Raw genomic sequence first — 17,607 nt, forward strand, 5'->3', positions numbered from 1 at the left:
AGGAATGGAGGGAGAGAGGGGAGGGAGGGAGAGAAGGCAGGGAGAGAAGGCAGGGAGAGAAGGGAGGGAGATGAGAGAGGGGAGGGAGAGAGGGGAAGGAAAAAGAAAGGGAGAGTAGTGAGGAAGATAAAGGAAAAAGAGAGAGAAGATAGGGAGAGGTAGGAGGAGGTGAAAGGTGGGAGAGAGGAAGAGAAGGGAATAAGAGAATGAAGGGAAAGAGGGGAAAGAGAGAAGGGAGGGAGAGAAGGGAGGGAGAGAAGGGAGGGAGAGATGAGAGGGAGAGAAGAGAGGGAGAGAAGGAGGGAGAGAGGTGAGGGAGAGAGGCAGAGAAGGGAATAAGGGAATGGAGGGAGAGAGGGGAGGGGAGAAGGGTGAGAGAGAAGGGAGAGAGAGAAGGGAGGGAGAGAAGGGAGGGAGATGAGAGAGGGGAGAGAGAGAGGGGAGGGAAAAAGGAAGGGAGGGTAGTGAGGTAGGTAAAGGAGAAAAGAGAGAGAAGCTAGGGAGAGGTAGGAGGGGGAGAAGGGTGGGAGAGAGGGGAGGGAGAGAGGCATAGAAGGGAATAAGAGAATGGAGGGAAAGAGGGGAGGGAGAGAAGGATGGAGAGAAGAGAGGGAGAGAAGGGAGGAAGAAAAAGAAGAAAGAGAAGGGAGGGAGAGAAGGGAGGGAGAGAAGAAAGGGAGAGAAAGGAGGGAGAGAGAGGAGGGAGAGAGAGAAGGGAAAGAGAGAAGGGAGGAAGAGAGGGGAGGGAGAGAAGGGAGGGGGAGAAGGGAGGGAGAGAAGGGAGAGAGAGAAGGGAGAGAGAGAAGGGGGAGAGAGAGAAGGGAGAGAGAGAAGCGAGGAAGAGAGGGGAGGGATAGAAGGGATGGGGAGAAGGGAGGGAGAGAGGGGATGGTGAGAGGGGCGGGATAGGAGGGAGGGAGAGAAGGGAGGGATCGAGGAGAGGAGAGGGATAGAAGGGAGGGGGAGAAGGGAGGGAGGGATAGATGGATGGAAGAAAGGAGTGGGAGAAAGGGGAGGGAGAGAAGGGAGAGAGAGAAGGGAGGGAGAGATGGAAGGGAAAGAGGGGAAGGATATAAGGGAGGGGGAGAAGGGAGAGGGAAAAGGGAGGGAGAGAAGGGAGGGAGAGAGGGAGGGATAGAGAGGAGGGAGAGAGGGGAGGGATAGAAGGGAGGGAGAGAAGGGAGAGAGAGAAGGGAGAGAGAGAAGGGAGGGAGAGAGGGGAGGGAGAGAAGGGAGGGAGAGAAGGGAGGGAGAGAAGGGACGAAGAGAGGGGAGGGAGAGAGGGGAGGGAGAGAAGGGAGGGAGAGAAAGGAGGGAGAGAAGGGAGAGAGAGAAGGGAGGAAGAGAGAGGGGAGGGATAGAAGGGATGGGGAGAAGGGAGGGAGAGAGGGGATGGTGAGAGGGGCGGGATAGGAGGGAGGGAGAGAAGGGAGGGAGAGAGGGGAGGGATCGAGGAGAGGAGAGGGATAGAAGGGAGGGGGAGAAGGGAGGGAGGGATAGATGGATGGAAGAAAGGAGTGGGAGAAAGGGGAGGGAGAGAAGGGAGAGAGAGAAGGGAGGAAGAGAGGGGAGGGAGAGAAGGGAGGGAGAGATGGAAGGGAGAGAAGGGAGGGGGAGAAGGGACAGGGAAAAGGGAGAGAGAGAAGGGAGGGAGAGAGGGAGGGATATAGAGGAGGGAGAGAGGGGAGGGATAGAAGGGAGGGAGAGAGTGGAGGGATAGAAGGGAGGGAAAGAGGGGAGGGATAGAAGGGAGGGAGAGAGGGGAGGCATAGAATGGAGGGAGAGAGGGAAGGGAGAGAGAGGGAGACAAAGGAGGGAGAGAAGGGGGAGAGAGAGGAGGGATAGAAGAGAGTAAAAAGACACTCACTGGACTCTTCAATAAAACGTAGCATTTATTTTACAAATATAAAACAGAGATAATGTTTCGGTGCTCCCCTCGCCCCTTTGTCGAATGTCAGGCATTGGTTCCACAAAGTGAACCTAAAAACAATAAGTATATATATACAGGGTGTGCAGAATTATTAGGCAAATGAGTATTTTGACCACAACATCCTCTTTATGCATGTTGTCTTACTCCAAGCTGTATAGGCTCGAAAGCCTACTACCAATTAAGCATATTAGGTGATGTGCATCTCTGTAATGAGAAGGGGTGTGGTCTAATGACATCAACACCCTATATCAGGTGTGCATAATTATTAGGCAACTTCCTTTCCTTTGGCTTTGACTTGACAGGCTCAGAAAAGTCAAAAATAGTGAGATATCTTGCAGAGGGATGCAGCACTCTTAAAATTGCAAAGCTTCTGAAGCGTGATCATCGAACAATCAAGCGTTTCATTCAAAATAGTCAACAGGGTCGCAAGAAGCGTGTGGAAAAACCAAGGCGCAAAATAACTGCCCATGAACTGAAAAAAGTCAAGCGTGCAGCTGCCAAGATGCCACTTGCCACCAGTTTGGCCATATTTCAGAGCTGCAACATCACTGGAGTGCCCAAAAGCACAAGGTGTGCAATACTCAGAGACATGGCCAAGGTAAGAAAGGCTGAAAGACGACCACCACTGAACAAGACACACAAGCTGAAACGTCAAGACTGGGCCAAGAAATATCTCAAGACTGATTTTTCTAAGGTTTTATGGACTGATGAAATGAGAGTGAGTCTTGATGGGCCAGATGGATGGGCCCGTGGCTGGATTGGTAAAGGGCAGAGAGCTCCAGTCTGACTCAGATGCCAGCAAGGTGGAGGTGGAGTACTGGTTTGGGCTGGTATCATCAAAGATGAGCTTGTGGGGCCTTTTCGGGTTGAGGATGGAGTCAAGCTCAACTCCCAGTCCTACTGCCAGTTTCTGGAAGACACCTTCTTCAAGCAGTGGTACAGGAAGAAGTCTGCATCCTTCAAGAAAAACATGATTTTCATGCAGGACAATGCTCCATCACACGCGTCCAAGTACTCCACAGCGTGGCTGGCAAGAAAGGGTATAAAAGAAGAAAATCTAATAACATGGCCTCCTTGTTCACCTGATCTGCACCCCATTGAGAACCTGTGGTCCATCATCAAATTTACAAGGAGGGAAAACAGTACACCTCTCTGAACAGTGTCTGGGAGGCTGTGGTTGCTGCTGCACGCAATGTTGATGGTGAACAGATCAAAACACTGACAGAATCCATGGATGGCAGGCTTTTGAGTGTCCTTGCAAAGAAAGGTGGCTATATTGGTCACTGATTTGTTTTTGTTTTGTTTTTGAATGTCAGAAATGTATATTTGTGAATGTTGAGATGTTATATTGGTTTCACTGGTAAAAATAAATAATTGAAATGGGTATATATTTGTTTTTTGTTAAGTTGCCTAATAATTATGCACAGTAATAGTCACCTGCACACACAGATATCCCCCTAAAATAGCTATAACTAAAAACAAACTAAAAACTACTTCCAAAACTATTCAGCTTTGATATTAATGAGTTTTTTGGGTTCATTGAGAACATGGTTGTTGTTCAATAATAAAATTAATCCTCAAAAATACAACTTGCCTAATAATTCTGCACTCCCTGTATATATATATACACACACACTGGCTACCAGAAAGGGCTGCACATTATTAATGCTGTAATCCTTTGCAGACTTTTTTTGTAGCCTATGTGTAACTGCACTTCATTCTCAGTGGTATTACAGGTTCTCTGACCACCACTTGCTGGAATAACGCACCTCATCCCAATCCAGTCTGTGCCGCAGCCTTTGGGACTTGCACCACTTCCCTTTACCTATTGCTCCCCTAGCCTCCAATCACAGCAGGGGCCTTAGGACACACAGACTGTGTGCAATGAGAGCAACAACAATAACATCCTTAGTCTGCCTGATGTCTCCCTGCATAGAAATGTCATGAAGCTGAAGACAGCAGGCGCAAGCAGGGAGAGGAATTTTGCTAGTAAACAAGTGTGCAGCCACAACACAGCTCAGGGAGAGAGGGGAGGGAGAGAAAGGAGGGAGTGAAGGGAGGGAGAGAAGGGAGAGAGAGAAGGGAGAGAGAGAAGGGAGAGAGAGAAGGGAGAGAGAGAAGGGAGGGAGGGAGAGAAAAAAAGGTAGAGAATGGAGGGAGAGAAGGGAGGGAGAGAAGGGAGGGATAGAAGGGAGAGAGAGAAGGGAGAGAGGGAGGGAGAAAGGGGAGGGAGAGAAGGGAGGGAGAAAAGAGAGGGAGATGAAGGAGGGAGAGAAGGGAGGGAGATAAGGGTGGAAGAGAAGAGAGGGAGAAAAGGGAGGAAGAGAAGAAAGGGAGTGAAGGGAGGGAGAGAATGAAGGGAGAGAATGAAGTGAGAGAAGGGAGAGAAGGGAGGGAGAGAGGGAAGGGAGAGAAGGGAAGGAGAGAGGGGAGGGAGAGAAGGGAGAGAGAGAAGGAAGAGAGAGAAGGGAGGGAGAAAGGGGAGGGAGAGAACAGAGATAGAGAAGGGAGGGAGAGAGGGGAGGGAGAGAGGGGAGGGAGAGAAGGGAGGGAGAGATGGGAGGGAGAGATGGGAGGGAGAGAAAGGAGGGAGAGAAAGGAGGGAGAGAAGGGAGGGAGAGAAGGGAGGAAAAGAAGGGAGGGAGAGAAGGGAGGAAGAGAAAGGAGAGAGAGAAGGGAGGAAGAGATGGGAGGGAGAGAGGGGAGAGATAGAAGGGAGGGGGAGAAGGGATAGGGAAAAGGGAGGGAGAGAAGGGAAGAAGGAGAGAAGGGAGGGGGAGAAGGGAGGGAGAGAAGGGAGGAGGAGAAGAGATGGACAGAAGGGATGGAGAGAAGGGAGGGAGAGAGGGGAGGGGGAGAAGGGAGGGAGAGAAGGGAGGGGGAAAAGAGAGGGAGAGAGGGGAGGGAGAAAAGGGAGGGAGAGACGGGGGGAGAGGAGGGAATAAAATGGCACCCACTGGACTCTTCAATAAAATGTAGCATTTATTTTACAAATATAAAACAGACATAACGTTTTGGTGCTACCCTCGAATGTTAGGCATTGGTTCAACAAAGTGAACCTAAAAACAACAAGTTTATATATATATATACTGGCTACCAGAAAGGGTTGCACATTATTTACACTGTAATCCTTTGCAGACTTTTTTTGTAGCCTATGTGTAACTGCACTTCATTCTCAGTGGTATTACAGGTTCTCTGACCACCACTTGCTGGAATAATGCACCTCATCCCAATCTAGTCTGTGCCCCAGTCTTTGGGACTTGCACCACTTCCTTTTACCTAGTGCTCCCCCAGCCTCCAATCACAGCAGGGGCCTTAGGACACACAGCCTGTGTGCAATGAGAGCAACAGCAATAACTTCCTTAGTCTGCCCGCTGTCTCCATGCATAGAAATGTCATGGAGCTGAAGACAGCAGGCGCAAGCAGGGAGAGGTATGTTGTTAGTTAACAAGTGTGCAGCCACAAAACAGCTCCGGTCACAACACTCTCGGTCCTGAGGCTGAAGCTATACCCACTGTTGGTGTTTTGTGCCTCCCCTGCTTGCGCTTGGTCTCTCCAGCTCTGTGACATTTCTTCGTAGGGAGACAGTGGGCAAACTAAGAATGTTATTGCCGTTTCTGTCATTGTCCTTATGACAGGTTGTGCGTCCTGTGGCCCCTGCTGTCATCTGAGGCTGGGGGGAGCGCTAGTTAAAAGGAAGTGGTGGAAAGGCTGCGGCACAGCTCCCATCACAACACTTTCAGTCCTGAGGATGAAGCTGCCCCCACTGTTGGTGTTTTAGAAGCAGTTTCCTTTCTAGGCTTCTGGCACTGGATCCCAGAGCTGTTCAAGCTGAAATTCTGCAAAAAGTTTCGCTACCCCATCTTCCCAAAATCTGCCGCCCTAGGCACAGGCCTTGTTGGTCTAGGTCATAAAACACTCATGCTAGGTAGGTGTCTGAAGCACTGCAAGGCAGGAAATAGTGCTGCAATCTAATGCTCTTGCAAATGGATAACATTCTAGCAAAACTGTTGCCATATAGTGCTCCAGACTTCTGCACGCTCCTGAGATTACATCCTTGATTTCAACAAAAGATACCAAGAGAACAAAAAAGTTGATAATAAAAGTAAATTAAAAGGTTGTTTAGCGGGGGCGTGTCCGAACAGCGTACCAGCATGGACGCATTTTCTGTGAGCTCTGCTTAAGATCCTCTTTAATCCGCTGATTGAGGAGCCACAACAGCAAAAATAATATACAAGCAATAACTGCACCTCAGTCTGAGGCCATATTTAAGTTCTTGATTGCTGTTTTCATGACTACAGGACTACAGATCGGCAATTTAATAACCCAAGGCAGCGGCCTCTATCTGGGTAGCGTTCCCCCCCCGGTCCTACCGGGTTACCAGTGCTGGCAGTTCCCGGCCGCCTTACTGCATATCTCTAAACCACCAAAAGCCACGACATCCCCCTCCTGGGTTAACAGCTTGGTGAGACCTCACTTCACAGCGCACCCGCCTGAAAAATACCACAAAATGGCGGCTGAATGGGAAATTGAACTAATGCTACACTTAGACCAGCGCTTTGCAAAACTGGACCAAATGCTGTGGAAGCTATATCAACGCTCCCTACCTAGAGTTTTTGAAGAGCGCATACAAGCAGGAGCGCCTGAACAGATTGATCTGCAAGCAACTACCTACTATAAAAACCAGAAAGCGCAGGCAACAGCGCAGCAACGCTTCTTCCCGCATGATCTACCTAGCAGAGCAGCGGACAAAGGGCTAACTAAACCCACCCAAGAACACCCAGGCTCTGCTGGCACTTCCCTGTTTACACAGATACTGGTTGCTCAGAAGCATGCAGACACGAATACAACTGCATTCTACAATCCAACGTTCCCGGCACGGCAGAAGCCATTATCTACGGCAAAAGAGACCTCCCTCGAAAAGACACCACAGGCACCTGAGGACATACTTGAACTATACAAGACAGGAACATTACAACACGCAGTCAACAGTGGATTACCTGTGGACAGCAGCGGTCACTTAATTTTTGGGCCCCCGCTCATGAATCACCGGCTAGACTTTTTACTCCCCACAAGAAGCTTATTGCTCACTGGAAAGCGCAACATGTGGGCCCTCCATAACTGTATTGATCAAACGAGCACGTACTTTGAGGTGGGTTAAGGATTACCTCTCCTCGTCACTTCAAACACTGCCCGCTGCAACAGCTACCAGTAAGACACTATTAGTGGTATATAAGCTTGATTTACGTCCTCAAATCTATATATGAACAGAACCTATCACTCTTTAATGACAAGCCGTTTGAACTTATTATTTGTTAACTGATTTGTACATAGTTTGCAGACACTATCTATGTTGATCCACCTCTTGGGGAGGGAGCGCAATCTGAGGGGTTAGCGGGGCAGGGTTTGAAGGGGGTGCAGCATATGTTAGTCGCGGTCAATATGCTATGGACATGTGCTCTTTGGGTTCATAGAAGTAACATAACTCCTGCTAGTCACATTATGGTCTCCTACAAAGAGACTGGAACATCACATGTATATAGTATAACTTAGATACGAATGCCCCACTTCAACCAACTTAGGAGTTAAAGAACATGTCCCTTTACACATATTACTCAACCACCCCATGATAAACCAACTGAGTGAAAACAATTATAACGCCTATCATACTTGTGCAATGCTAATAGCTGTCTAAGTCACGGGTCAGTAACCAGTATAAATATATATATATATATTTTTTTTTGATGTGTTCAGTTATGGTTTTTGCTTTATCTACCTGGAAGCAAATTTGTTACTTTTTCTCTATACTATGGACTCTCATTGCAATACAGGCTTATAAGAGACCGACTTGGACTTTGTGTATGTATGTTTATAACAGTCTAAAAGCCACAAGTTAATAAGTACACTGAGATAGCACTATGCAACTCTTGCTCCACTCACAGACGTCTACTAATAATCATAGTTACATATTTGGACATTTAGAAATGAGACTACTTTGATGTAAAATGTGAACGTGCATTACAAGACATGTATATCTACAGTTTGTAAAATTACTAAAGTTGAAAAGTTTGTATCATTGGACTATACTTAAATAAAGCTTTGGAAAAAAAAAAAAAAAAAAAGGTTGTTTAGCATTATACATTCTATCGGAATCATGAAAGAAAAAAATAGATGTTCATGTTCCTTTAAACCATACAGAAAATTGACAGATGAACCATTTAATCAGGATATATTTGCATCAGAGAGGTTAAATCCATGCCATAAAATTATCAATCCAGAAATCTATCTTTAGTTAAAATTATTCCAAAAACGTAATTCTTCAGAAATGAACTTCCACAGTTCTGCAGTGATATTAAACCTTTATTAGCTGTAACAGGAGGATTGAAATGTCACCCCAAATAACTGTGTTTTACCAGTTATGACTGAGCTTCAGGAGTGCTGTAAAGCAGTGATATTGCTGTTCCTTTTTGCCATCCCTGCAGCAATAAAAAGCAGCTGTACAGTTTGCAGCCCAGTGATGTATAGCACTGCTGCGGCTTGCAGACATGCCCTGCACAGGGATATGATATGAATGCTGATCTTTCTTAACTAGACTAATAAAGTAATTCAACGTGAAAGATATTGCTGACTGGCCATATGCCTACAAATCCATAAAGGTTATTATATTGAAAGCAAATTCTATTTAAAACAGACATAGGTTTTTATTAGGAAAATGCTCAGCAAAACATTAACATTTAAATGTATCTCAGTAAATAAGCAGAAAAAATATTATTAGTGTGGGCTAGAGACATCTGAAAACTCCAGTTTAACTCATGATTCTCTGGGAAACATACACAGCTCCAGAGCAGCAATGCACTACTGATAACTGACTTAACACATCTGGTGAGTAAAAACGTTTTTCTGTAATGTCATTAATTAATTGACATTGTTTTTCTGTAATTTATTTTTGAAAAATAACATTTATGCTTACCTAATAAATGTCTTTCTTTTCTGGCATAGAGAGTCCACAAATCCATTCCAATTACTAGTGGGAATCCAATTCCTGGCCAGCAGGAGGAGGCAAAGAACACCCCAGCAGCAGTGATGTGCAGTCACTAGAGGCAGGTGAGGCAGTGCTTCACCTCTCATATGGGCAAAAATATATATTTTTTTTATTTGCTTTAAAAAAAAAATTAATTTTTTCCCTCAGCATTTTTTTCCCCACAGCTATATGTTGTGCAATGGAGAGGCACAAGCAGGTCTGCCCACCATTACACAACATGCTGCGCCACCTACTGGATGCAAGTGGTTAAGATCATTGCATGGCTCATTAACTGCTTATTTGAGGCAGTCCTATTTGGGCTGAACCAATCCAGCGAGAGGCATTAGTAAGTGGAACATAGGGTTGGGGCTGGATGTTAAATCATATAAAACAAAACAAAAACTGAAAAAAACAACTTTCATATATTTTGTTGCTGTCCTGTGAACCTGCTAGCTTTGCTAAAGTGAAAAAGAGAGTTCTGTTCTTCCCCTCTAAGTGCAGTGGAATGTGCCACTGTCACTTCCTGAATCCTTACAGAGCAGGAAAAGAGGCACAGAGAGCAGTGTTTCAGCCACATCTTATTAAAGTAAGATTTTACTGAAAGGGATTCTGTTAGTGAAAATGATAATTTAATGAATGTGGTTTAGTGTTTTTTTACTCTTTTAAAGCAGGGTCGTTTTTGTATTTTGTTTACTCAAACTTTACACCCACTAACTTAGCAGCTTGCCTCTGTACTTCACACTAAATTATAGACTAATTTTCTGAACTCTCTGTAGCTCTGCTGTTTTATTACTTTAAAATGCAGTGGTCCCCCCCCCCCTTGTGTGTGTGTGTGTCTCTCTCTCTCTCTCTATCCATCTCTCTCCTTATGTGTTGTTCTCCCCATGGTCTCTTTCTCTGTCTGTCTCTCTTCCTCCCCCTCTGACTCTCATCCCTTATGTAATGAAAGAATCTATAAGCATAATTTGCAGCATTAAAGTAAAAAGTATGTTTTAAACATATTTTAATGGGCATGGATTTCTAGATCTCATAATCAGAGCAAGCATTGTGTTATCTGGCAAGAGTTTCTGTTACAATCCTTTTAGACTAAAATCAGATGTTTACTAAGTTGACCAGTTTTCCAAGACACCATTTAAAGGGACATGAAACCCATATGAACCCCATATGCAAATTAAATAACTTTCCAATTTACATCTAATATCTAATTTTCTTCATTCTTTTGATGTCCTTTGTTGAAAATCATTTCTAAATATGCTCAGTAGCTGCTGATTGGTGGCTGCACATAGATACCTCGTGTTTGGCTCACCCATGTGCATTGCTATTTCTTCAACAAAGGATGTCTAAAGAATGAAGGTGTATCCTAGCCATTGCCTCACCAGCCTCTGACGTCACTGCACGTCACTGCCCAGCAGAGCTATTAAGTGTAACTCCCATTACCCATAATCAATGTCATTAGGCCAAAGGAAAATGGAAAAAGAAGATTACAGAAGGGTATTGAGTTTTATACAAAAAAAGCTGTCTAAACTCAAATTAAGGGCGGGCTGTGCACACTCCAGGCCAGGAAAGAAAGACATTTATCAGGTAAGCATAAATGTTGTTTTCTTTCCAATGGCATGGAGAGTCTACAAATCCATTCCAATTACTAGTGGGAGAAAATACCCAAGCTAGAGGACACAGAATGGAAGAGAGGGAGAACAAGACAGGCAGATCTAAACCGAAGGCACCACCGCTTGAATAACTTTTCTCCCAAAGGAAGCCTCAGCAGAGGCAAAAGTATCAAATTTGTAGAATTTGGAAAAAGTATGCAATGAGGACGAAGTGGCAGCCTTGCAGATTTGCTCCACCAGATGCTTCATTTTTGAAAGCCCAGGAAGAAGAGACAGCCCTAGTGGAATGAGCCATAATTCTCTTAGTAAGCTGTTGTTCAGCTGTCTCATATGCTAGTCAGATAACACTTCTCAGCCAGAGAGAAAGAGTAGTAGAAGTGGCCTTCTGACCCTTATGCTTACCTGAAAAAACGACAAACAGGGCAGAAGATTGACTAAAATCTTCAGCTGCTTGTAGATAAAAATTATAGCGCATGCACAACCTCCAGGTAATGCAACAGGCATTCCTTCTGAGAAGGAGGATTTAGACAAAAGGAAGGAACAACAATTTCTTGATTGATGTTGCGATCCGATACTACTTTGGGAAGAAATCCCAACTTAGTACGAAGGACCGATTTATTCGCATGAAAAATAAGGCAAGGGGAATCACACTGCAGAGCTGAAAGCTTGAAAACTCTGCCAGCAGACAAAATAGCAAGGATAAACAAAACTTTCCAAGATAACAACCGATGCATAGGCTCAAACAGAGCCTGCTGCAAAACTTTGAGAACAAGGTTACCGGATCAAACTTAGTTGAGGCTAGGCTGTTAGAGCGTTGAAGATTGCCGGAGCTCGCACTAGGCGAGCTAGGCAGCCACCTAGGGCGCAGCCAGCCCCGACCCGGGTTCCCCAACTTTCAGCCTGCTACAACATATGTCAGAGTCAGCAGCCCTAGTGTCTTCTAAAAAGCTTAAATTTTGTTGCAGCATCTCTTAGGGACTCCTAGCCCTATTAACATGTGTGGAGATTAACCCCAGTCAATCATCTCTGTGTGTTGGCGCTATCATTAGCTCACAGGGCTTGAGTGGGCTGAAAAGAAAGTCAGTGAAATTACCACCTTAAGCAGCACAGACTGATGACATCACTCCCTGGCACCAGGCTCAGTAAACTTAACTAGCCCTAATTTAACTGTGAATGTCCAGTAAGTTCACCTTACGTACAGATAAGTTTATACTGTTAGGTAAGGTGGGGCAGACTTGCTGGGCCTATGGCTCTTATCTGCCGTCAATATCTATGTTTCTATGTTTCTATGTTTCTATAATATACATTAAATCCAAGAAACGACTGTGAGGTGTGAAGCTGAGTGCTGGTCGGGATACACAGTCGGTCAGTACACACGGGCATCCCGGTTACTTGTGTGGCTGCGTGGATATGAGGCAGCAGAGAGGATGATCACACTTTTGCAACTTTCAAGACACACAAGGTAAGACACGGACAGAGCTGTATAAGTGCAAAGTAGTATGGAGAGACTCTGTAACATCAAAATTGCTGGGCTTGATGAAGCAATAGGGTGCACTTTTATCCAGAACCCCTGTATTAACCCTTTCACTCTAAAATGAGCTGATGCAGCACCTAAACTCTGTCTTTCTTTCCCCCCTCTGTCTCTCTCCCCCTCTCGCCCCCTTTGTCTCTCTCTCTCCCCCCCTCTGTCTGTCTCTCCCCCCTCTGTCTATCTCTCTCTCTCTCCCTCTCTGTTTCTCTCCCCCCTCACTGTCTCTCTCCCCATTCTCTCTCCCACTCTCTCTCTCACTCTCTCTTCCTTCCCTCTCTCTGTCTCTCTTCCCTCTCTCTGTCTCTCTCTCTTTTCCCCTCTCTGTCTCTCATTCTCTTCCTCCCACTCTGTATCTCTTTCTCTTCCCCCCTTTGACCACCACCAAAAGGGCCCCAGAACATTTGTAAAGATCAGAGGAGCCGTGGCAAGGCCGAAGGGAAGAGCAACAAATTGTAAGTGTTTGTCTAAAAAGGCAAACCGCAGGAACTGGTGCTGTGAATAGGAACATGAAGATACACATCCTTCAGGTCTATGGTAGATATGAACTGACCCTCCTGAATCAAAGGTAGAATGGAGCGTATAGTCTCCATTTTGAATGATGGAACCTTGAAAAATGTGTTGAGACACTTGAGATCCAATATGGGTCGGAAAGTTCCCTCCTTTTTGGAAACCACAAAGAAAGGTTTGAATAAAATCCTTAACCCTGTTCCACTACAGGAACTGGGACAATCACTCCCAGAGAAGATAGGTCCTTTACGCAATTGAAGAAGGCCTCTCTCTTCACCTGTTTTGCAGATAACCTTGACAGGATAAATCTGCCCCTTGGGGGGACAAGACTTGAACCCTATCCTGTATCCCTGGGATACTACTTCTACAGCCCAGGGATCTGGGACATTGTGGATCCAAGTCTGCCAAAAAAAGGAAAGCCTGCCTCCTACTTGATCCAAGACTGGATCGGGGGTGGCCCTTTCATGCTGACTTAGACTCAGAGGAAGGTTTTTTGGCTTGTTTCCCCTTATTCCAAGGCTGACTGGACCTCCATGAAGTCCTGGATTGCTCCAGCTTGGAAGACTTTTGTCCCTTGAAGTTACAAAAGGAACAAAAATGTGAATTCTGGCTGATTTGCGAATATGCAAATTACAATATGGTTGTCGTTAAAGTTGGACTGCAGCCACTATCTCCCAAACCACAATATTTCCACTGTTGATAGCATCTACGCATTTCGCCCATTACCAGATTTGTCTAGATACTATCCTCCAATGGATCTTCTTTATTTAAAAGTCTGATCTCTATTTCCTATTAGCTATTGAATTAGGTGATTATTTAAGTTGGTTTAATATATTAGGGTGGTACTGGATTATAATAGAGCACAGTATCATGTAAACATAACAATTTTCCACACTCTACAATAAAGTAACTACATCAAACAGAATCGTAATTCTCCTGATTAGAAAAAAGAGAAAACATAGTTTTTTTACTAGTTTATTGTCGCATATTACTATGTCAGATCCTTATAGATCCTGCCCATCAGCTTGGTTATAATCTTAATGTATCTTTACAGAGATAATATCAAATAGTCATTTTTACTAAAGATATTTTCCATATGATACCTTTAAAAAAACATTTATTTAATCTTCTATAAATGGCGAAATGTCTAGATCAGAGTAAAGGCCTTTGTGGTATAATGCAACAAATTTATAAATCAGCTCTGCTTCTTTCCTAAGTAATTATCTCTCAAAATTACCACCCCTCAAGTCAGAGTGGACCACACATAAACCCCAAAATTTAAATTGATTTGAATTGAATGCCTCCTATTGATTGGCAGGGAGTCGTGTTACAATCTATTATTTGACAAGCCATTTTATGAGGGTGTTCCATGAAAGTTTACAATCAACAGCTCCAGATAAAAATTGAGGGGTAATAAACTAAAACTATTTGCATTCATATATTTATGTTTGTGCATCCAGATTTAGCTCAGTATGGCTGTTATTTATGATACATATCTCCCTCTCCTGGGTGAACTGGTCCTTTAAATTAAAACAAATACTCCAGTATTGCTTTTGTCATTTTTACTTCCTACTTATTAAAGGCACATGCAACCCAAGATTTTTTTTTTTCATGATTCAGACAGAGCACACAATTTTAAACTCTCCAATTGAATTCTATTATCTAAATTACTTCATTCTCTTGGTATCCTTTGTTGAAGAAACAATGCACATGGGTAGGCCAGTAACATAAGCCATATATGTGCAGACAAAATCCAAATAAGTAGGGTTGCCATATTGCTGCTTTAAGGGCGGGCACATATGAAAAATACATATGTCAGGGTTCTTATAATAGAACATTATTCAAATATTTCTATAAACAGACCCTGACATATGTATTTTTCAGAAGTGTCCTCCCTTAAAGTTGCAATATAGCAACCCTACTAGAGACTCAGCACTTCAGCTTTTAAATTAGAAAACAAAAACAAAAAGATGCATTAAGTGTCAAAACACTAAATATATTTATTCACAAAATATTAAAACATTAAATAAATAACATAGTAAAAAAAAAAACTAAAACTGGCACAGCAGCTGTCCGTAGTGGGAACCCCCCTACTGATCTTATCCGGCAGGTTTGATTCCCAATTACGGAGCCTTGGCCGGTTCCATACCGGAGGTACATCAGTGAAATCTGACGAGCATGGAGACTGGTGGTGTTGTGGGACGCCCTGACTGACGGCAGTCTCTGTGGTTTCCTCTGTATGCACCTTCCCCTGGATGTTCCTATACAGTAAGAGCCCTTGGTCTGAGCCAGACTGATTTGATCCAGAAGCCATTGGAGTAAGCAGCCTTACTTTTGTGGCCACCTGTCTATTACAGTCATGAAGGACTGAACAAATTCTTTTACTATAGAGCACTTTATTCTGATGCGGCTCCTCTAGCGAGGGGTTCTTTTAGGGGTTTGTACTGTGTTATTTATTTCATGTTTTGATATTTTTTTTTAATAAATACATTTAGTGTTTTGAGCCACTTTATGCATCTTTAGGTTTTTGTTTTCTAATTTAGAAGCTGAAGTGCTGAGTCTCTAGACTTTTTGAAGCCCTAATTTGGGATTACATACTTTCTTTGTAAGGTATATTCATTGCATTTTTCTAGAGGGCACCAGCTTTATGTTTGGTATAGAATCTGTTTATGAGAGGGAGCAATTCCCTTTATATTTTTTCATATATGTGCAGGCACCTATCAGCAGCCCCCGAGCCTACCTAGGTATGGTATTTATCAAAGGAAACCGAGAGAACAAAACAATTTTTTTTAGCAATAATATATATACAGTGAATCCTAAACATTTAATGCAGATTTGCATGTCATTTATATATATGGTCAGCAGTGTAAGGGTTAAATAATTGATTACCTCTGGAATATGATGACTCAGACAGAATCGTTTATTACAATGTTTGCAATAATCTCCCACGGTGATAACGCTTGCTTTGCATTTAGTGAAACCGCACGTGCTGTCTGCTCTCACTGCTGCCGCAATTAATTCATCAAAGTTTTCTGATTCCGAACTGGCTGCTGTAGCATTAGTAGTGGTTTTACCTGCAAATTAAAAAAGGCACAATAGCATGAATTAAACTCAGAAATGATTTTTTGCCTTTAGTTGATTCTACACATCATACTGCAGATTTGTTTAGTTTGCTCATTGTCTCCTGGAGTTTCTATTTTTCTTGATTTTCCGCACTGTGTGATATTTTGCTGTGTTGTGGTCCAGTGGCATCATTTTGTTTGTGACTTTGGCACAGTTTAAGCATTACATTTTGATGAAACCCTTTCTACTGCACCTGTCTAATGGATGTCATAGACTTTCCTGTGGGTACTTTTCCTGTCTCATATCACTGTTGTTGTTGACTCTATTCTTGAACTGACCTTGCTCTTGACATGTTCCTTTGTACTTTACCTGGCTTACAGATTAACTGCTGCTGACCTGGATTGTAACTGAATATAGAACTTGCCTGGCCTACAGATTAACTGTTGCTGACATGGACTGTAATTTCATAAAGAACATGCATGACCTACAGATTAACTGCTGCTGACTTGGACTGTAACTGGATAGAGAACTTGCCTGGTCTACAGATGAACTGCTGCTAACCTGGACTGTAACTGGATATATAACTTGCCTGGCCTACAGATTAACTGTTGCTGACATGGACTGTAATTCGATAAAGAACATGCATGACCTACAGATTAACTGCTGCTGACTTGGACTGTAACTGGATATAGAACTTGCCTGGTCTACAGATGAACTGCTGCTAACCTGGACTGTAACTGGATATATAACTTGCCTGGCCTACAGATTAACTGTTGCGGACATGGACTGTAATTCGATAAAGAACATGCATGGCCTACAGATTAACTGCTGCTGACTTGGACTGTAACTGGATATAGAACTTGCCTGGCCTACAGATTAACTGTTGCTGACATGGACTGTAATTTCATAAAGAACATGCATGACCTACAGATTAACTGCTGCTGACTTGGACTGTAACTGGATATAGAACTTGCCTGGTCTACAGATGAACTGCTGCTAACCTGGACTGTAACTGGATATATAACTTGCCTGGCCTACAGATTAACTGTTGCTGACATGGACTGTAATTCGATAAAGAACATGCATGACCTACAGATTAACTGCTGCTGACTTGGACTGTAACTGGATATAGAACTTGCCTGGTCTACAGATGAACTGCTGCTAACCTGGACTGTAACTGGATATATAACTTGCCTGGCCTACAGATTAACTGTTGGGGACATGGACTGTAATTCGATAAAGAACATGCATGGCCTACAGATTAACTGCTGCTGACTTGGACTGTAACAGGATATAGAACTTGCCTGGCCTACAGATTAACTGTTGGGGACATGGACTGTAATTCGATAAAGAACATGCATGGCCTACAGATTAACTGCTGCTGACTTGGACTGTAACAGGATATAGAACTTGCCTGGCCTACAGATTAACTGTTGCGGACATGGACTGTAATTCGATAAAGAACATGCATGGCCTACAGATTAACTGCTGCTGACTTGGACTGTAACTGGATATAGAACTTGCCTGGTCTACAGATTAACTGCTGCTGACTTGGACTGTAACTGGATATAGAACTTGCCTAGTCTACAGATGAACTTCTGCTAACCTGGACTGTAACTGGATATAGAACTTGCCTAGTCTACAGATGAACTGCTGCTAACCTGGACTGTAACTGGATATATAACTTGGGGAAGTAGGGGAGAAGCGCAGCTCCAGGCACAGCACAAATGGCAACTTCTTCCGAGTCACAGATGCTCAAGGCAGCATGTCGTGGAAGCACCACATGAAAAATGAGTAGCGAGGTGCAAACCAGAGAACAGGGCTGAGCGTGCCCACGTCAGGAAACAATTGTGGAAAGAGTGAGGCAGCACACCAAGGAATCCGATAAAAATTCAAAATTTTATTGCAGCTGAGTTAAAAACACTAACTCACGAACATGAGGAAAAAG

At 43.9% G+C, this 17,607-nt stretch overlaps 1 protein-coding gene across 1 annotated transcript in view; it reads right to left on the bottom strand.

Annotated features, from left to right (window-relative positions):
- Positions 1-17,607, bottom strand: part of IGHMBP2 (immunoglobulin mu DNA binding protein 2) — a 166,514-nt gene that overhangs the window by 15,967 nt on the left and 132,940 nt on the right. The window contains exon 15 of the mRNA XM_053720443.1: positions 15,486-15,670. Within this exon, the coding sequence (XP_053576418.1) occupies positions 15,486-15,670 (185 nt within the window). The remainder of the gene's footprint in view (positions 1-15,485; positions 15,671-17,607) is intronic.

This window comes from Bombina bombina, chromosome 7 (genome assembly GCF_027579735.1).
Source record: "Bombina bombina isolate aBomBom1 chromosome 7, aBomBom1.pri, whole genome shotgun sequence".
Lineage (NCBI taxonomy): Eukaryota > Metazoa > Chordata > Amphibia > Anura > Bombinatoridae > Bombina > Bombina bombina.